General features: G+C 40.0%; 1 protein-coding gene across 4 annotated transcripts in view; it reads left to right on the top strand.

The window, feature by feature from the left end:
* The window catches only part of camsap2a (calmodulin regulated spectrin-associated protein family, member 2a), a 45,671-nt gene that overhangs the window by 1,261 nt on the left and 22,604 nt on the right, over positions 1-21,806 (top strand). For all 4 annotated transcript variants that reach the window (XM_079692958.1, XM_079692957.1, XM_079692956.1 and 1 more), the window contains exons 2-4: positions 4,520-4,779; positions 20,632-20,793; positions 21,590-21,673. In XM_079692958.1, the coding sequence (XP_079549084.1) occupies positions 4,520-4,779; positions 20,632-20,793; positions 21,590-21,673 (506 nt within the window). The remainder of the gene's footprint in view (positions 1-4,519; positions 4,780-20,631; positions 20,794-21,589; positions 21,674-21,806) is intronic.

Raw genomic sequence — 21,806 nt, 5'->3', positions numbered from 1 at the left:
TCTGATATATTACACGATATTATAGATATCTTATCAAAGGTCCAAATAGGATTTGCAATGTAAAGGTAGTCAGAAGTGGGTTTCTTTTTACTCATTTAAAAAACCTGCTCTTATAAGATAAGATAATATAATAAGATAATCAATATTAATGCAGAGGTGTATCCATATAGCCTGGCTCTATTCCTTTTGAATTGCCAGCCAACATTGCAGTGAAAACAAAATGGCAATTCAGTCTGATTATCTGGTCAGTATGGATAATACATAGCTAGAGAGGAGGGTTGTTACATGGGGTCTCAGAGGCTCCCCTCACTGTTGCAATACTAGGATTCAAAATTGATTTTAAAGGGGCGTTTTAGTGCTGTGGTTGTTTACCTGAGATAGTAGCTTTTGTTTCTCCACATCTGGTTACTTGTGTTAGATTATACTGCAAAGCTGATGCTGAAAAAAACGCTCAAAATATGTCAAAGTCAAAATAATGAAAAATGCAAATGGCTTGTGCTTTCACATGAAGTCTTTTTTCAATTGAACATGTAAAATGTGTCCATCTTGTACCACAGATTGATGTGCTCTTTCATAATTTCCAAAGGTGTATTGTGCAACAAAGCCTAGGGCTGCTCGATTATGGCAAAAATCATAATCTCCATTATTTGGGTCAATAATTGATATCACGATTATTAAAAACGATTATCCATTTACTTTGAAAACATCAATTTATTGGAGAAAACAGTATGTCGAACAGTATGTTTTTAACAGTTGATTACCCTTAAGTATAATTCAACTGAAAAACAAATAAGAAAAAAAAGAAGTAAAGTAATAATAAAAAAATAATCGTTTTATTTCGATTACGTTGTTTTCGTAATCGTTGCAAGCCATACTCGTAATTGCGATTAAAACACGATTAATTGAGCAGCCCTAACAAAGCCTAGATCTCTTATCACCCTCTGTTGTCCAGCAATTGGAATTACAACAACATGAGTTAACAGTATGAGCAACTCGTCTCTTTCCACATCCATCAACCCCTCTTGTTTCTTTGTGAGCTTCATTGAAAATGGTATGATCCCAACACCCATAACACACACTCACACAAGTCACATGTTACCAAAACAAGCAGAAGGGATTTAACAGACATACTTCAGAATTAGGTTCATCAGCCTTCAGAGTAGAACAACTCAAGGTTTTTATTGTCATTTGTACATAGCTACAGTGTAGTTATGACAATGGAAATCTTAGGTCACAGGCTCCTCCAACAGTGCAACACAATAAAACAGATACAATAGTGCAAGTAAATACAAATAAAATGGAATTTAATAGAAATAGTGCAAGAATAGTCTATATACAAGTTGCAAAGCCTAATGGTGTTGTCTGTCATCAGCCAATCATATTGAGCAGCTAAACATGCACAACACATTTTGAAATACCAGTAAGTGTGCTCTTTGTCCGCGGGAAGTCTCTTAAATGTCAAGTGAAATACCCAACTGCACTTGACATTTATGTTATGCTTGATGCCAGAGCCACGGCTGATTGATAGGATGCCATCAGGGAACATAGAAGTACCTAACCATGCAAAGCCCTAAAGCTATAGGCATCATTAAAGATGTATTGCATGGCCCCTGCCTGATCACATGTTCAAGTCACTGAAACGTTTGTCCTACCACTGATGCATTTGCTTTGTTCGTATTAGGAGCGTGTTTGAAAAGATGCACGGTTACAAAACTTAATTACACATTATGAAGAAGCATCTTAAAGAGACAACTACTACTACTGACTGAATGCTCAAATTCTGAATGTCCCAGGACTGATGGTGACTTATTTGAAGCAGCAGCTTGGGCTAAAACGAGTTCTTGCTCCATTGGCTTTCACTGAAGTGGAACGGATTTTGGTCTAAATATGAATCCTGAGGCTTTGTGAGAGGTTGTGAGTGGATTGAGCGGCTCAGTGTGTGCACTTCTCCAAATGTAAACCCCACACAATTCAGGGTGTACCTTAGAAATATGCCGTGCTTGTTCATATGTTGGTATCAGATTTTCATTTGACAATATGAGTGCAAACAGAACACACTGTCTTCTAGGGCTGCTCAATTAATCGTATTTTAATCGCAATTACGATTATAGCTTGCAACGATTACGAAAACAAAGTAATCGAAATAAAAAGATTTTTTTATTATTATTACTTTTTTTTTTTTTTTTCAGTTGAATTATACTTAAAGCTCAGGGTAATCAACTGTTAAAAACAAACTGTTCAAAATGTTTTTCTCCAATAAATGGATGTTTTCAAAGTCAATGAATAATCGCATTTAATAATCGCAATTACAATTATTGACCCAAATAATCGAGATTATGATTTTTGCCATAATCGAGCAGCCCTACTGTCTTCATATTCTTCTTCTCTATTTCCGTCGCCCTCTATTCAACTATTTCATATGATCCCCATCATTGTGGTTATTAATCACCAACTTAATCTTCATATGGGCTGAAACAGATTTGCCACAAACGCATCTGTTTGTCTGAACAGTGCAGACGGGTTGTATTCTGCTACTGTAGCCACCGAGCACATTATTCCTTGCTCTGTATTGTGAAAGCCCTCTAAACACGAGATTCCTTGCAGATCCTCCGTGTATCCTCTGTCAGAACTGAATGAAATGGGTTGATTCCAAAAATACAACTCTCCAGAGAGAGAGGGAGGGAGGGAAGGAGGGAGAGTGCAAGGAATAGAGAGAACAGGCTCATCTCCAGATCCCTGCCTACGCTGCTCTGAATACTTCTCATGCATCTGCCTCATTACACCAATGCAGCAGGGCATCAGGAAGAGATGTTGCCTATGCAGCAGATCATCTTCTGTTTGAAAATACGATCAAGCTCAAAGTACCGATTCCACTGAATGTGCAATGCAGCTCATGTTAAGAGCTCAGAGGAGATTCACTGTGACCAACGGCTTTCCTCTTTGAATGCTGGGTGATATGTTGGAGCGAAATGAGTAACTGTAATTCTTTCAATGTTCCCCAAACAAGTACTTAACAGATTCCCTTCTTCAATACATTAAACCATTGCGTATTGAGTTTGCTGTGTGCAATTGATGGAACACTGCTCTTGTAGTGATTTCATTAAAGTAATTAGAGTAATTTGATTTTCAGATCAGTGAACTGAGCCACACATTCCTCACAGTGAAGTCTTCTTTAAACATCAGGTATTGTCCAGTTACAACATGAACTTAGGCCAGAAAATATTTGAGGGCACAAGAAAATCCTTTACAGTATGTTGAAAAATAAAATGCAATATGTAAAACACCTCAGCAATATGCCTGACCTCAACATCCCACAAGCTTGAGGCATGTTGCTCTGTAGCTCAGCCTGACCTCTGACCTCCCTGTGTGCGTGTGGGGACACTTCTTTGTTTGAATCAATAACACAATAAGGCAGTCAGGAAAAGGATATAACCCAGATAGCTGCTGCTGCTGCTGCTGTGGTATGAATCTCTGTTCCGTAATGACACAGAGTGCATTTGTAGATGACCTTGTTGATGATGCTCAGCATAAGAAGGTGATTCATTGACGGTGGAGGTTGGGCAGCAGCGTCAGAGTGAGTAAAGCTCTCACCATATGCCACATTTTTCTCTGCTTACACCCAGGCAGTCATCACAATGTCTATCTATACTCCTGCTGCGTCTGACACTGTGATGAGCTCTGACTGCTTGGGGAGCGCGTGCAGATGTGTTTGGATGTTTTGCATAGAAGCCAAATCTGAAGCAATATCAAACCTATTGTTTTTGTGTTTTCATAAGAAGTGCTTTCGTTGGTTGGTTTGTGAGAATTCTTCCAAGCTCAGAAATCGCTGGTAAGAAAGGAATGAGACAAAAGCAATAAAAAAGGCATTACTAGTACTGTTTTGGACTATCCTCTTGCAGTGGACTTGCCTGAGGTGATGTGCACACACACACACACACAGACACACACACACACACACACACACACACACACACACACACACTTACAGGCTCTCCCGTTGAGAGGCAGGAAGAGAGAGGGTGTTCCCAGGGAGCTGGAAGCTGCAGAGATACAGACTAAGATGAATCGATCCGCGGGTTCCACTCCTCCTGCAGTTGCTATAGCAACGCTCAGGTCGATCCACACACATCCACGTCAAAATAACGTCAATGCATTGCATTGAAAAAGGAAGCGCTCTTCCCAAATATGGTAGTGAATGTGGACTAAGGAGAAAAAAAGCTGCCATCACTATTTACGCCACAGTTTCCAGATTGTTTTACTTTTCTATTCAATGGATTTGCGATATAATTTAAATATCTTCTGTGAAATGGGTGATGGGCAAAGTCGTTTGGCTTTTCACAATTAAGAACATTAATTGAAAATCTTTATCCTCAGTTCACATCTCAGCGGCATATGGTGTTGATGATATAGAAACATGCCACTGTGGGGGCAAATAAACACAGTATGTTCTTCTAATGGAGCATCTAAGAAACGTGGAATCTCTTACCCAGCATCCCACTTTCTCTCTTCCATTATACAGACAGTATCCCAGCTGATTTAAAGGACCCCTTCTACACTGACCAGTATGAGCAGGAGCACCTGAAGCCCCCCCTGGCCAGCCTCCTTCTGTCTGCAGACCTCTACTGCAGGGCGGGCAGCCTCGTGCTGAGCAGTGACGCTGACCACCCCCTGCTGGGCCACAATGCTGTCGTCCAGGTGCTGGCTCAGCGGGGGCTCTACGTCACCGACCAGGAGAGACTGGTCACCGAGAGGGACCTTCGGAAGAGGCCTCTGCAAATGGTAAGAGAGATTTGTAAATCCTTTCTTTCATTTCAGGCTGCAGATGTCCCGAATAAACTCTAGGGCTGCACGATTTTGGGAAAAAATCAAATTGCGATTTTTCTGACAACTATTGCGATGCGATTTGCGATATTTGTTTTTAAGCGACCCAACGGAAGTTTATTGTAAAATGCGGCCATATCTCCGGCTAGGAACGTCGTATCAACAGGCGCATTCACACCGCAGTACTTCTCCCACAAAGGTCCATGAGAACTTAGTTCATCAGAACTCTTTAGTTCTGATGAACTAAGTACAGATCGCGTTCACACCGGAATAAGTCCCTGGGGAAGGATTAGGCAAATGAAGCTGCTGACGTCACTTCTTCTTCTTCTGCTTTGGGTTTACTGGCAGGCCGCAAACAACTTCACAGCGTATACTGCCGCCCAAAATCCCCGGCCGGAAGTCCCCGGTTGTTGGAGACTGGCTTCAGTAGAAGCTGCTGGGACTCCCAGCAGCTTCTACTGAAGCCTTCCGAGTAAATCGCCAGAACGCCGACACCTCCTCATCTCCACCGTTTTATTTTGTGTTGCCATAAGTTAGTCTCTCTGCGTTTCTGCGCTGGGCCAATGCTAATGCTAATAATGCTCATGCGAGGATAATAAAATGGTGGCTTCACAGCACTTTTTTTGAGTTTTACGGGGCGTGGTCTGCAATCCGCCCAGCCAATCAGAAATATAGCTCTTTTCTCACAAGAGAGCTGCATGAGAGTCCCTGCTCTCTAGCAGGGACGGAAAAGGGGGTAAAAAGGTTCTCAGGAACTCATTTTAGTTCCGGCTCTTTTTGGTGTGAACGCGACATTTCGGAACTATATCGGAACTAAAGTGGGAAAAGTACTCCGGTGTGAACGCGGCTAACGTGCTCCCGTCTCTAGCACCCCCGCAGCCCAAGCTACGAGTGAAAGAACTAAACTTATATGATACTTCCGTTGTGTTGCTTTAAAGTCAAGCTTCAGTTTAAGATTCACCCTGTAATAGATGTAACACATGTGATGGAGCATTACTAACCTGACTCAGATGGTTTCTTTCACCAAACCATCTAGGAAAGCTCCATTGGAAGCCATTTGGAAAAGGGCACGCACTTTAAAAATACTTGGCAGGTGATTGGATCAATCTGTCTATCACCTTCTATCATGGGCCACTTCTGATTGGTTAACAATGGCTGGTACATGTGGAGCACAGCACTTCTGATTGGTGAGGATGACTGACACACAAGAACAAAAAAAAAATCAAAAGAAAATCGCAGGCTTTGCGATTTGATAATCGCATCATTTCAAATGCGATTTCGATTTAAAATCAATTAATTGTTCAGCCCTAGGTTCCTGCTTTGTGAGCATCGAGTGTTATGTCACAGTGACCATCACAGCTAGGAACGTATCTGTCTTTTTAAAAATTCCCTTTAGTATCATTTGAAACCAGCCTTGTATCATACATACATACTTTCTGTTCCCTCAGTTCATGAGGCATACTTAAATAGATACATTGTTTATTAGACACATGACCAATGCCAGTGGAACTTGCTATTCTATGCAGCACAAACGCATACAATGCCAACAGAGGAACCTCCTGGAAATGCATATGAAGAGGAGGCAAGGAAGAGGAGTTCAGAGTCCTGAACGCTTAGGGAAATAAGGCTGTTTTTAAAGTGGTACATATTGGTGACCTATAACAGTCATCTGAGGGTAGGAGCTGAGAGGTGCAGGCTGTGAGGGGTGGGAGATTCTCTACTTTACAGTTCTGAGTATGTAGAGATTTAGCTGAAGGGAGCTAGCCTATTATGTTGGGTGCTTTGTTAACTATCCTCTGTAGTTGTTTGTGTTTCACTGCCTGTGATCAATCCAGTGATTCAGCCAGCGTCATTTATATAAATGTATCCAACTTCAGTGTTTTCTGACGTGAGGGTGCCTCTCATTTTGTATTTGCCAGACAGCAGATAGGGGAAATCTCTTTCGTGTACATTTAAAAATCACATTGGTCTGTCTTTTGAGCATTTAAAGTATCAAACAAAGCATTGCTGATTGGTGGAGTTGTTATTCACTTTCCGAGCCTGTCTGGGGAATGAAACAAGCTGACCCCAAGGCTCCCACTGCCCTCTGTGTATTTGTCATATCTCAGTGTCTTTGTAGCTCATCTCTATCGCTCATCCTACTGAGCGAGAGTGAGGGATCCTCATTATTTGGGGCCATTTCTCAATAGGAGGCTTTAATGCTTCAGTGAATTGCAATTGAGAAACGATTAGCACACAGTTTGCCTGCAGTCTGTTTGTAGAGTCTTGCTGCTTTTAATTTCCTTTCTATGCTAATTCCAAAGTTATTTAAGCTTAGTTTGAGTGTACATTTCAAGCACTTTGTTTCGTGAAGACAACAAGTATTTTTGTATTTAGCATTTGTTAGTGTCGTTCTACTTGATCCTAATATTCTGATCTTTCCCCTTATCCACCGCCCTCACATAATTCACCCTTTTTCTCCCCTTTAGCTTGTCTCCCTTTTCCACCCATACTGCCATTCAACCTATACAAAATCCCCCCAGATTCCTTCTTATATCCCATTCTTCTCACATTTCATTCCTTTATTCCCACATCTCCCCCAAGCTTTGAATGTAACTTGTTGGTCTTTTTGTATTGTTTCCTAGCCTTATACCATTTTATTTTTTTATAAAACAAAAATAAGTTATATACTAGTAGCATACGACAAACATGAGCGCCATTTAGTATTTGCTTATTAGGAAGAGAATACAGACTTGAAACTGTTCATGTGGATTACCTGCTGCACATAAGGCCCCTCAGGTGGGGGATCATCTATTATTTAAAAACTGACTAAGGGTTGCCAAGGTGACCAGAACCTCTGTGAGGTTGGGGGAAATCTGCAAGAAGAGACATGAAGAGTTAGAGTGTTGTTGAATAGGATCAGTGTTTATTCTTCTGCAACAGACTGAACGAGTACCTGCAGCTCGGACTGTGAGCTTCTCTGGATAATTAGTGCTGCAGCGATGAATAAATGCTGCTTCGTGATATTAAATGCTGCTTCATGGTATTTTTAGCTGAGCATGTTTTTTGTAACTCAGCAGTTTGCATAAGGTATAATAATTGTCAGACTAAGCAACTTCAGTGGAGGCTTAGTAGGTCACTCAGAGTTTGATGCTGCTGATGTCAGACACATGTCATAACTAAGAGCCTTCAGCCACTCTGCGACCCGTCTCTGGAACTCTCTCCCACAAGACATCCGCAATATGGACTCACTCTCAACCTTCAAATCCAGCCTGAAAACACACCTTTTGAAACTGGCATATTCAATATCTTAATAATTTTTCTAAACTGATTGTTGTTTTTAAGTCTTTGTTTTTAAGTCTTTGCTTTTAAGTCTTGTATTACTGTGTGATCTTCTTTGTTGCTTGTTTTTAATTATGCTCTGTAAGGTGTCCTTGAGAGCTTTGAAAGGCGCCCCTATAAATAAAATGCATTATTATTATTATTATAACTGAACACTTTACTGAGATTGCCAAACTGACTTTGCATTTAAGTCCTGTTCTATTCCCGCTTTCTTTTCTGTCACTATTCTGCCCACTCATCCTTCTGTCTTCTGCCATGTGAAGATGATGACCTTACCCTCCCTCTCACTCGCCTACATATATTCTGACGCTCTCCACCTGTATTGCTAACAACAGAACAGAACGAGGGAGAGATGCGGAGGAGGGCTGACGATCTGAAAATGATATTCTGGCATTTCACATTACAGCCCACACAAAGCACAGCTGCACTTAATATGATAACTCAAATCAAAAGGCTGTAATTCCTAAGTGCTTGATTGTGTTCTTTTTAAATTGTCAGTCCCATGTGAACAGCATTGTTCGTTGTGATGAGTGAAAACTGTTGGAGACTCAGCAAAACACCACGGGAACAATAACCATTTTCTCTTCCTTCAAATTGTTTCTGTGCAGGAGAAAAGTTCATATTGAAGTTATATGTGCAGACTAGAGTGGCACAGAGTTGCACCTTTCATCACAGCAGCAAGGCAGGGAAGGTGGTAAATGTTTAGAAAAAATAATTGACATTTAGTACTTAATTTAGAGCACGAACACTCCAAATTCACATACAGCTGGATACAGAGCAGCCCCACTGCACTGATGGTGTATTGCCTTGCTCTAGGGCACCTCAGCAGTGATAATGAGGAATTGATAAGCTCTGTTGTCCCCCCTCTACTGTGTTTGAATTACCATTGCACCCGAGGTACAAGAGAGTAAGCTTTTGCTAAATCAGAGCTGGATTTCACACAGTGTTCTTTTGCAGAGGCGGGCCACTGCACCAATATCATGTGCTATCATCATCTAAAATAGAATTGTAAAATGTATCTCAAATTTAAAAGTTACTAATTACAAATAAATAGTTCCTACAACAAATACCAATAATGTAATGGCTTTTATTTATATCATAATCTACTCAGAAACCTGATCGCATGCAGCAGCGTGCCACGATTTGAATCTGACTGCTGAACAGTTTCCTGGCTTTCCATTAACCACAGGAACATGTTGATGTATCGGTATGTTCTCTTTACTTCCTGGACCTCGTTGCGGTGAGAATCGATGTTCATCCTAGCTGCCGAACCTTGAATGTCCCAGCTTTAATATTTAATAAAGATGTAGTAAATAGGTCATCTTGTTGCCAAGAGCTTTTAATGTAGTGTATAAATCACGCTTATGTTGGATCGACTGAGAGCCATCACACCTAATGGTTTTCTGAGTTGCTTATTGGCTATATTGGGGCTGTGTCTGTGAATGTATGTCAGAAAAGCAATAAAACAGACAGCTTTATAGTCAGACAATGCTTCTAAATCCACATGAATGGCAAATGCATAATGTATTTATTATCTGATTATTTCTGTAGATCTTATTAAAACCATGCTGCTCTAGAGTGAAACCAATCTGCGTTTCTTTAGATGTATTGTCAGCCTTATGGCAAATTAATTACACACCATTGTAATGTGGAAGCTACTCCCATGTTTGCTTTCTCTACTCATTTGATTGCTAGTTGTGGTAAATGTAAAGCACCAGATGTCACATGAAAGTTATTTAAACAGCAACACATTTACTTAATTGAGCCAAGTGAAAATGACCGTGGTAAAGAAGATGGGACCTGGTTAATTGTTGTTGACATATTACAACACAGGACCGTAACATTAGCTGCGCAACAAATCAGGACATGTGTACACAAACACTACAGCAGCTCCCAATAAGAACATCATCAATGTCAAAAACCCCACTTGCAAATGATTATGCTGAAGGTATTATTAGGGTGTTGTGCAACATTATCAGTTGTCCCCTTTGTAATAGATAAAAAGTGTTAGAATTGTTTTAATACTGATTAAACTAGCAACCATTAATATACAAAAATACAACAAAAACTCTGAAAACCATGTATTTCAAAGAGTAGGACTACATAGCCCCAAATACATAGTATATTTGAAAATATCTCAAATATATAAAAATATGAAAAATAGTCTTAAGCCGAAATTAAAAAATAATAATATTTTATAGAATTAAAGAAAAAACACTACACAACAAAAAAGAGAAACGGCGCTCTCTTTACATATAATGCATTTGTGTTTTATTTTCAAGACTAAAGAAAGTTTAATAATAACATTCAATTCACATTATTTAAAATTCTTGACTATATAATGTAGTTATAACATGATTATGTGAATCATTAACTTTGTTTTAATAACGTATGCATTGTGCTACAGTAAATGCATCAGTCTGTATTGACTCAACAGTCATTATGTGTTGTATGTTCAAATGAAATAATGACTGCATATGCAGTACATGTAAATATATGCAGATCAGTACATGAACATTTCCTAATTGATTCTAAAAAGTGTCTGTCACTTCAGTTTTCTTGTGTGACCGACTGAATAATGAACTCCTGTATTGCGTGGATGAATAGAGGTGAATGCACTTCCTCCTGTTAGTCTCCCTCTTCTTCTTCCTCTGCTTCCTCCATCACAACCCCTTTTGAGCAGGCGCTCCGTTTCCATGGTTACACTCCAGTAGGCAGGGTGTGTGTGTAGGTGGGTGCATGAGCGGGGGTGCTCATGACGACATATGTCATATGCGCAATCTGCCTGTATGTGTGCAGCTATGAGAGGGCTCTGCCACACTCTGAGGAAGAGGATACTGAAGGGCTGGGTTCCTACAAACAGGCAGATGGTATTTTCTAAGACATTCCACAAAGATACACACACACACACACACACTTACAGTGAAGTACAGTATGCTGCCAAGCAATTCAAAAAAAGACTTCTCATCATCGAACTAGCTTCCTCTGCCCTGCTTCTCCTTCTTTGCTCTTGATCTCAGGAACAAAGAGGAGCTGGAGCAGCAGGGTGGAAGGGAAGCCCGTCCAAGTGCTGCCTGTCCTCATCTTCAGCGGAGTCGCAGCCAGTATGTTCTGCTCCATGCCAGCGGCGACTCCCAGGCAGCACAGTATGGATGGGTAGGCAGGCAGCAGCGAGCACATAACGTGATGTCCTAAAGCATCTTCTCTGTACTGGCTAGATTTAGTCGGATGATGTATCTTGTTTTATTCTAATATAGGGTTTTATCTGCAAAGACAAACTGTAATGCAGGGTCCACATTATAAGGGTTGAGGCAGGAACCCAGAACACAGGAGCCCAGTTGTCTAGAGGCTTTTGAACAGCACATAGAAGAAAACATGCTTATGTTCAGCTGATAGAATACATGCAAATAGACTCAGAGCCTGTAATACTTGGCTTATTCAGTCTAGTTAACAGAATTGTGTTCAAAGTGCAGTAAGTGTCTATTATAATGAAATGGATTGTGGGCTCATGTGCGGTTTGTTTGCAGAGGAAACAGCTCCTGGTCGGGTTACCTAAGGCAAATTGATTCCTGGTGAAAGGGTAGACTGAGCATTATTCAAAGACATGATATATATATATCTGTGTGTTTGGTCCCTTTAGAGCAGGGGTGGGGAACCTTTTTCCTCTCAAGGGCCTTTAAAAAATGTTCAACATCCTCCGAGGGCCGTACAAATGATTGACCTCTGCTTAAAAATACTAAAATCACAGCCCATTCATTTGGCCTTTCTTTCATGCTGTGCAAAGAAAAAGCAACCTCTTAGTGCAGATATCTCACCATGACTCGCGCATGCATGCACGGGCACGGTGTGGCATGACCACCAAAACAGAAAGATATGGACACAAGATGTGTGCAAATGTATTTAGTTTCCTATCCATGTGAACATGATTTGAGTGGGGGGGGGGGGACCTCACCTCCTCTAGGGTGGTCCTCACCTCCTCTAGGGGGGCATGCTCCCCGGAGATTTTTTTAAATGTTGAAGTTAAAAGCATCAATCTGGTGCACTTTGAGAGCAACATTAGGAGATCTATGGATACATCTCTCAACACCCATATGAAACAGAACTGGAAGCAGATTTACTTTATGGATATTTTACAAATCACTCCCCTTTCAAACTGTATTCTTGTTTATTAATAAAAAAATGTTTTACCGTCATATAGTATTTTATACCAGTTTACTTTAACTATAATGATCATATACAGATGTGCCTTTACCTCACTAGTTGGAGAAAAAGCTTCTTATATTCGTTAGCATAGCTAGCTAACCAGATGCTAATAACAACAAAGGTATTGACTGTATGATCAGTATGACAGATGAGCAGATCGCCCACTGGGCTTTCAACTAAAGACACAGCCACGCAGAAACTGCGGCTTGTGTACGGCTCCTTATGGGTACTGCAATTTGTGAATTCCCGGAGCCGCGTTCTGGTGCTCAGGGGCATAACTGCACCCCTGTCAGACGAGACATATACCACGTGATGACACGTTAGGCTCGTGTTGTGTTCAAGGACCCTGACCTTGGCCAGGAAAAACAGGCACTCGCTTGTTTAATTATTTTGCGGTCTAGATTTCTTTAAAAAAAAAATATGCATGTGTTTATAAATTACCTCGAAGGCCATATCAAATGTCTCGCATTCTAGTATACGGCCCGGGGGCCTTAGGTTCCCCACCCCTGTTTTAGAGTGTTACGGTTTGTGAATGAAGCAGGACCCAAATGCAGATATAAACTGAAAAAACTCCTTTATTTCAAGGCTTAACTATGAACAAAGACTGAACAGAACACTCACCGCAGACCTAGTCACAACACAAGACAAACCGACAAAGACAGACAGAAAACCCAGAACTTAAATAAACAAAAGACTAATCACACAACAAGACACAGATGAGGAGGGAGGAGGAAACACAGGGGCCCAGGTGAACACAATCAGATAACTAGACACACCAGGGAAACTAATGACAAGAGGAAAAACACAGGGAAAAGGACCAGAGAATAACCCAGAGGAAAACATGACATGGAAAACAGCAAAAACACCCAAACCTACAAAACTACAACTGTGACATGAAGCCAGGAGCGTGACATAGAGCTCGGCCTATGAGGGAATACCTCCGCCCAGTGCCTGGTGTTTCAGCCCGAAGGAATAACCTGGCCATAGATTTCCTTTTTCCACTTACATTGTATGTCATGTTGAGGTAAACAAATCCTGCAGTAACTCAAAAAAGCATTAAACAAGACCTACCTGGAAAGAGGTTGTTATTTACATAAACACACAAAGATTTCCTCACCAAGATGATTATTTGTATTCCATTCTTCTTTCATCTGTTCAATAAGGTCTCTGGTAAATGTATACATCTAAAACGATGTACGTTTTAAATGCTTTATATTCTGACCTGGTGTAAAGTCAAAATAAGCTTATTATAGTAATAGAGAAAATCTGTGTCATTTTCTCTTTGGAATGTAAAGCAGAGGATTTTCTGACAAATCGTTCTAGCTTTACAAATCCTAAAATATTCACCTGGTTCTGCTTTTAACCGACATTACAAATGTGTGGGATTTGGATTGGTGAGACTATAATAGCACTTAATCCGTTATTAAGGTATGCTGCTTCAAATGTGGCCCTTTACAGAGCTTTACACAGGTAAACCTTTTCATAAGGTTCAATTAAACGAGGGTTACTATTTTGTTAAACTATTGGAGTTTGTGTGAGAAATATATATTCACAAACATCATCAAACATTATCAAACACTAACGTCAATTAAACAATATGCAACGTATCAAAAAAATATAAAAACAAAACAAATAAAACTCATATTTCTCTTTCTCTCCACGTGCATATCACAAAGATATAAAGAACAAAGAAAGCTTTTTGGACAGATACAGTGTATGAGATGAATAGCTCTTAGCAAAAATGTAGATTTAGCAATATAGCTAATTTCCTTCTGTGATCACTTTAAATCGGATATGCGTTATCACATGGATATTTTTCTGAACGTAAGGTCAATGACCACCATGTTTTTCTGAAATAAGTAGACCTTTCTTTTAAATCGAATCCCTAACCTATCCCTAACACATGTTACAGTTTCCACACAGAGGTTCCTTTCACACAGGACTTCCAGTGCAGGCATATCACGGGGCTGGGTCAACACTGGCTGGTAGCCGCGATCGTATCCCCAGATATGATGTTCTAAGGTTAGCTTTGAGGTTTCCATATAATTGCTAGGTTGGGTTTGGAGCATATGGAGGGGGAAGGTATTCTGTTTTAAAGCTCAATTCCCACAAGTGATGCCAGACCTCACAGTTGGTATTTTGTGCATTGAAAAGTGTGCAATTGTGTGCAAGAGCATTTTATGTCTGCACAAAACTGGACAAGCTGTTAAAGGAGTTAAAAAGGAAAGACTAAAGGGAGAACAGACAGAAATAGTGAGGTTTTATATGACCACGCTTTTATACATATATCTTTTATTCTGTGAGAATTTGTCTGAATTCCAAAGGCAGCTCTGTGTCATTCAAACCGTTTAGATGAAGTGCAGCACTACCCTTTTGACTGGTGATGTGAAATGTGTCTGGGAACAACCGTGATTCAGTTCATTAAACGGTTTGATTCTATTCAGTTGGAATACAACACCTGCAGGGTTTTAATATAGTTAGAAATGTAAAGGATTTTCTGCTATAGCTGGCTAAAAATCCTCAGTTTGGAGTTTTTAGTATTGGCTGAAGTGTGACAGGCAGCAAAGCTCAACAGGTAGCGAATACCTGTGCTTCCAAATGCAAGGAATAAAATATTATCTGATTATCTGAATGTTCTCTTTTTATCGTGCCATGCATCAAACGGAAAAAGTAGAAAGGATAAGCTCTTTAACTGTGTTTTATGCTTTTCCCCCGAGCTAAGAACATTTATTTATAGCAATAAGTCCTCCTGCTTTCCCCGTCAATTTGAAAGTACTTCTGGTGACCTTCAGAAGAGAGCAGAAAGAGCTGCAGATGAAAGCTTTTCCATGTCCAGCTGATGTCCATGTGCCTGAAGTTACATGAACAATGTTTAGACACATGCCCCAGCAGGGAGCCCCTGGGCCACAGTAGAGCTGTAACACAAAAAGCAGACCACATTTCAATATTACATCACCCCCTAAGCTTTATGCTGAGTGTCGGTTTTTCCGTTTATGCTCCTTTACTGCTTTAAAACTTTGGGGTTTATCATAAATAATATGAAAGTCTAGCACTCCAATAAAAGCAAGCACAGACTGATCATAAGCCACGATCCGTTGGAACCCCTTAATGCAGCGGATGGTTGAAGCAAAAGTATTTTTTCAGAGATCCTTTAGGAAATAGGTGTGGTACAGTGACGAATTGTGCTTCCTCCACTACCTGGTTCATGTCTCAACAAGCGGTTCAAAGCTCTGACAATAGAGATGTTGGATTATCAGACACACAACGATGAGGTGAAATACAACACACACTTTCTTTTGTGGGTTGCTGCGGTTTGTTTTGGCATTTCTTTTGTGCAATGTTAAATCAGGCTCTTACACGGTGGATTTTCATCTCGCCTCTTGCACAGAGAAGCCGTATTAAAGATCAACAGTGTTTGCTTATCTCCCCGGGTAGAAATATCAGAGAGGCAGCCATGAAGCGGCACAATAAAACCAGGATATTGGCCGTGAAGGAGCATTTCCTTAACTCGTGAGAAATCAAAACAAGATTTATAGACTTAATCATCTTCGATGAGAGAGCAAAACATCTTGTTTGTAGATACTGAGTTAGGGCTGCTCGATTATGGCAAAAATCATAACCTCGATTATTTGGGTCAATAATTGCTATCATGATTATTAAAAACGATTATCCATTTACTTTGAAAACATCAATTTATTGGAGGATTCTTTTTTTTGAACAGTATGTTTTTAACAGTTGATTACCCTGAACTTTAAGTATAATTCAAAAAAAATAAAAAATAAAAGTAATTAAAAATAAAAGTAATCGTAATAATAAAAAAATAATCGTTTTATTCCGATTACGTTGTTTTCGTAATCGTAAATGCGATTAAAATAAGATTAATTGAGCAGCCCTATGCTGAGTGCTTCATGGCTGTATGCAATTCATTCATCGAAGTGTGACTCAAATAAGTTATCATCAGTTTAGTTTTCGTACTGAGCATATGGTAAAGGAGGTATCCTAGGGGGAGCAGAGACTTAAGGTTAGGGAAGTAGTCTTATAATCAGTGAGTCCTCATTTTTTAATCCAAGAAAATCAAATGGAGCAAGTTATCAACACGTTCTCCTCTTGCAGATCATACAGATACACTGAAGCACGACATATGATCCATAAGTGCTCCAGTTGGGCTGCTCACAGTGTGTGTGTGTGAACATATGAAGTAAAGTAATGCTGAAGGAAAGCATATACTGTATGCTCAGCAAAAGGAAAGGTCAGCTAACATGACGTCATGGGATCACTTTCATCAGGTCAGCTAGTAAGCAGCTTATCCACGTTTTCTCTGCAGTACGAGAAAGGCTAACCCTGTCTTTGGGCTGTGAATCCACCTCCTTTCTCCGTCCCATTCTTCCTTCCTCTCTTCTTCTCCTTTTCTCCATTTAACCACAACTACTACTGTATCTGCACTCACCAGGGCATTTTTTAAATGTTGGCTTTTATCTGACGTTTACAGTCAGATGACCCTTTAACTTTAATTGTATTAGTATTACATTACAGTGACTCTTATTCAAATACAATGAGACGATTGCATGAGTTGGTAGAATTGAATCAAACTACTGCTTCTTGCTAACATATCTAAATTGTAAATGCTGAAGGAAGCAGCTTTGTCACGTTATAAAGTTGCACGATCTCAGTGTCAAACAATATGGCCGTGGAATGAGCCTGTGTTCCGACACCATCCTCCTCCTCCTACTCTTCCTCCTCCTCCTCCTCCTACACAATGCCCTGGAGTCATTCAATATGATTAGAGACAGCAGGTCTTTAAGTCGACTAAACAAGATTAGTTCCCCTTGCTGTCATCTCATCAGACCAGAGCAGCACCAAATCAATTCTTCCTATTGCTCAGCAGAAGGAAGGAAGCAGGAGGCAAAAGAGGCCTTTGAGGAATGATGGCAATCTCTTGGCTTTTTTGCAAATTGGTCTTGCCTGTAGCTGATGACAAGCCAGAATTGTAACTGCGCTACAAATTGATACCAGGAAGTGTGTGTGCATTTGTTGTTCCTTTCTGGGATAATGTTTCACAATGTTTAGACAGGATAAATGGTGGCCAATAGGAAACATCTTGGCAGTGTATTATTACATGGGATTGGTTTGCCACTGGGTTGCCAGACAAGAGATAGGGTAAAGCTATGCAATGTCAAACAGCAAGATCATTCTACCGCCAGAAATGTCCACATAGCTGGCTGCTCACTTGACAGCTAACGTCGTTATATAATGCTTTAGCTTCGAGGAAAAATAATATCTTATTTTATTTATCACACAAATTACAAAGAGTGCAGAAAAGGAACACATCAGGTGCACCTCATCGTTGTGGAGCTAAAAGGGGCTGCTTATGGATGATTGGCTGGGCTAGCTCATGGAAAACCTGCAGCACAAGTATAAATATTTGATGTTTTTAATTCCTTAGTAGTGTTTGGCTGGTTACACAAGGAAGTACAGACAATTAGAGGGAGATAAAGGGGAGGTGAGAGCCAAGATCTGAAATACACAGATTACACAGATATGACCATGGTGACATGAAAACAATGTTATAGTTTACTTTAAATGTTCCTCATTTAACTCTTAATACCGATCACAATGCAAATAAAAGTGTCAGGAGTGTCATTCTAAGAATAGGCACCTTTTATAAACAGGCATTATTATAAGTCAAAGTCAACTTTATTGTCAATCTCAAAATATGTTTGTACACACAGAAAGATGGAAATACTGTTTTCCACAGTCCTGAGGTATACAAAAAACACATTAAAATACAAGAAAACTCAATAATTACAACAAAAAAACACTTCAAGTAAGCAGGATGTATATATATAAAAAAAGATGATGTACATAGTGAAATTGACAGTGCAAAAATTTCCACAGCAGCGTAAAAGTGAAAAAGTGACTGGTGCTGGATTTCTTTGTGTCAATAAGTCTTGATAAGACTGTTTTCTGAATGGTTATTTGAGCTTTGTATTGGTCTGTTTTAACCAAGATAAATAATGTGTCTATTCTCTTTATATATTATAATTTTTGTTATGCTTTGAAGTTGTCTTTCATGACATAGCATCTGTTTCATGATGTAACATCGCTACTTACCACGAGCTAATTAGGCATGACTCTCCAAAAATAAACTGCCAAACTAAAAACAGATTTATTTAACACCACAGCCTCCTCCCTAAGTCCGTTCGCTGCACTGTGAAAACAGAAACTTTGCTTTGAAATTGGCATGTATACTTCTCAATTCTGATTACAAGTCTTTTGTTTAGGCTCACTTGATCACCAATCTATAAATCTATCATTCTTGAATACATGTACAAAGTGTCCCACAAACAATGCCTGAGATTGAGTGCCCTAATAGTATTAGGGCCAGAGTGTATTTGTATATTTGTTGTTTCATGAATTTATTATTATTATTAATTTTTTTTAAATGTTCACAGTTCACTTTTGTCCCTTGATATTACACTGACATCTCCTCTGTATCTCACAATGATTACAAATGTAGTTGCTTTGATGCTCGGGAACTAAACTGTTTGAATACAAATGTTAAATGATACTCTTAGCTTACAGCAAACATGTCTATCTTGTCTCATACCTGACTCTAAAAATGCCTTCGACAGTTTAGCTTCATATTTTCATGATGATTGATGATAATGATGAAGATTTACGAATAATGATTACAGGAAATAAAGTTATGACAAGAAACAAGGAAATAGTGTAAATAAGAATTGGGAAATATGTTTCATTATAAAATCACATATCCATCATTTATATAAAAGTCGTAAAGGTGATGCGTAAATCGTTGAAACTCGATACTGAAAGAGACAGTGTTAACATGTATGCAAATTGCAGCATAGAACTGGTAGCTGCACCTTTCTTTGTTCTTTTTCTTGTATCACACTAGTTATCAGATTGAAACTAAATCTTTTTAAAGAGTTCCTTTTGGCATCAGAGCCAAAGAAGAGGAGTAGTCACACAACACGCAGCGATTCATATCTGACATTGATTCATAGCCAAGAACTGAATCAACCACTAACTCTGAATGGAAAGTAGGACACAGTTAAAGAAGTTCACTGTGAGATACTGGTGAGACATTGTATGGTAAACTCGTTCATTTGTCCCAACATTGATTTCTATTTGTTGATTCTAAATCGAACCCTGCAGTCGGTGATAAAGATGAGTAAAGCAGCTTCGTATGGATGCCAATTCTATTAATTGGACTCAGTTGTCAGAGAGATGTCTTATTCAGGCTGTTCAGAGGGTAGCAGCCGCCGTGAGCAAACTGGGTCTTGTAACCAGGGATGAAGGCCTTTGTTTCCAGGGCAACGGCCATAAGGGAATGTCAAACTGATGACGCTATTAGATGTACAGCGGAGGATTCGATTCCTACTCCAATCCTTTAAACCACTGTGCGAACAAAGGCCTTGCTGCCCACAGTTCTTTGCAGTTCGGTCTCCCTTTCACAGATGGGACATTTTCAAACTTTACAAAAGGTTTTAAGATCAAGTTGCTATTTTAACCTGCTCAGATACACATTTGCAGTCAAGCTTCTTTTTCCTTTGTTCGTGTCTCGTTCCTCATCTCAATGGACCTTTGGCTTTGCCTGTTATTAGTGACTTGCTGTGATTTTATACTGATAACACTTTGATGTCCTTGACAATACTCTCATACTCTAATAAAATCTTAAATGCTCAGTTTTATGCTAGTGTATGTGTTATCTTGTATCTTTAGAAATCAGATTGTCTTGTGGTCACAGCTCAATGTAGACAGCTCAATCCGTCACTGAAATTGAAAAAGCTGTCATGGTCTCCGATTCAATTCCTCTCAGAGCAAAGTGATCTGTCTCTTTGGATGCAGTGTCAAGAAAAGAACTGGGCTGGTTTTCATTCTCTTTTCTGTTATCTCACATAGTTTAACACTTTGACAAGGTGTTGACCACTGCAGTTGAGATTGACCTTTGAAGCTGGTGACTGAGAGCATTGGCTAATATACTGTCTACTACAGGAAATGAACCAACGTCGAGCATCTGCTGTTATTACCAGCAGGGTGGACTGAGACTAAAAATCGACCGGCCCACTTCGGTACCACTAGTAAATTGTCAACGGGGGGGGGGACTGCTAGTGACTTGTCCGACCGGCCCACTTCGGTACCGGCCCACTTCGGTACCGGCCCATCGGGATTCGTCCCGATGGCCAGTCCGCCACTGATTACCAGCCATCTCAAAGCTGCTAGTTTTACCTTCTAAACCTTTCTTCGTACTGTTTACTCTTCCAGAGCGCTCACATGGCAATGATCGACACTCTGATGATGGCATACACTGTGGAGACGGTGAGCGTTGAAAAAGTGATGGCCTGCATTTGTCAGTATTCGTACCGCGACCCTGAGGTGGAAACACCTTACGACACAGAGGACGCAGTGAACACCTGGATCAACAAGGTGGGTAATGGTATATCTCTTCAAATGACAGATTTACTGTGACTACAAGGACAGATTTTAAGATACTGGTCATTGGAGTTGTACTATAACATCAACATGAAGAAGATGTTCATGCTGTGCACAAGTTACTGTAGATTCACAAACATTTGATCCATATTGGGCTCATACTATAGCCTAGATCCTGGCCTAATACCCTTTCAACCAGCCTGCTCTGTGTGAATCAGGTTCTTTGGCTACATGGCCTGCCTATACAGATGGTACTTTCGCCTTCGTACAGTGCTACAGGGCCCAGTCTGTTTACATTCTTCCAGGAGGAACACTGGGCTCCTGCCAACTATGAGCTTTACACACACACACATACACACACAATAGCTAACAGGTGTGGTCGCGGAGTCCTACTGCTCGGACATATGGCTCTCTGTCAGACTTCCTATGTGTTTCAAATGTCCAACATTTTGAAACTGAGCAGCTGATTTCTGCATGAACTGGATCCGTATGAATTCCAGAGGCATAAGTAACTGGAAAGGGTTGTGAGATCCAATTTGATTTCAGTCATTTTAGTTCATATTCACTTTTAACAATTTGATTTCATTCAGATTTAATTTGTATTTCTATTGTTGCGAAAATTCCCCAAAATGATCACAGTGTAGTCATTTTTATTCAGTATCGTATTTTCACAGCTGAAAAGTAAAATTTCAATATCAACTTCACTTAGAAGATGTAGTCATAGTCTGTTACTCATATTTGCTCACGGATGCTTAGTTAATTGTAATCTTGTTCATCCCCTATTCATCAGGTGAATGAGTATCTGAAAGACGTTGTGGCTCAGGAGCAGAGGAAGAGTGAGACACAGAGCGCAGAGCCTGCTGGGAGTCCTCGGGTGAGTGTTTTTCCTTCCTTTTCTCTCTGCCAACACTTCAACAACTACACATAAACAAACACCTTTTCAACACTTTGATGGACATTCCCAAACAGGCTGAATGAAATCCTTAGCCCCATTTAATGGACTTACC

Source organism: Notothenia rossii (assembly GCF_949606895.1).
Source record: "Notothenia rossii genome assembly, chromosome: 1".
Taxonomy (NCBI): Eukaryota; Metazoa; Chordata; class Actinopteri; order Perciformes; family Nototheniidae; genus Notothenia; species Notothenia rossii.
Note: the sequence above shows the minus strand (reverse complement) of the source record. Positions and strands in the feature narration are given on the sequence as shown.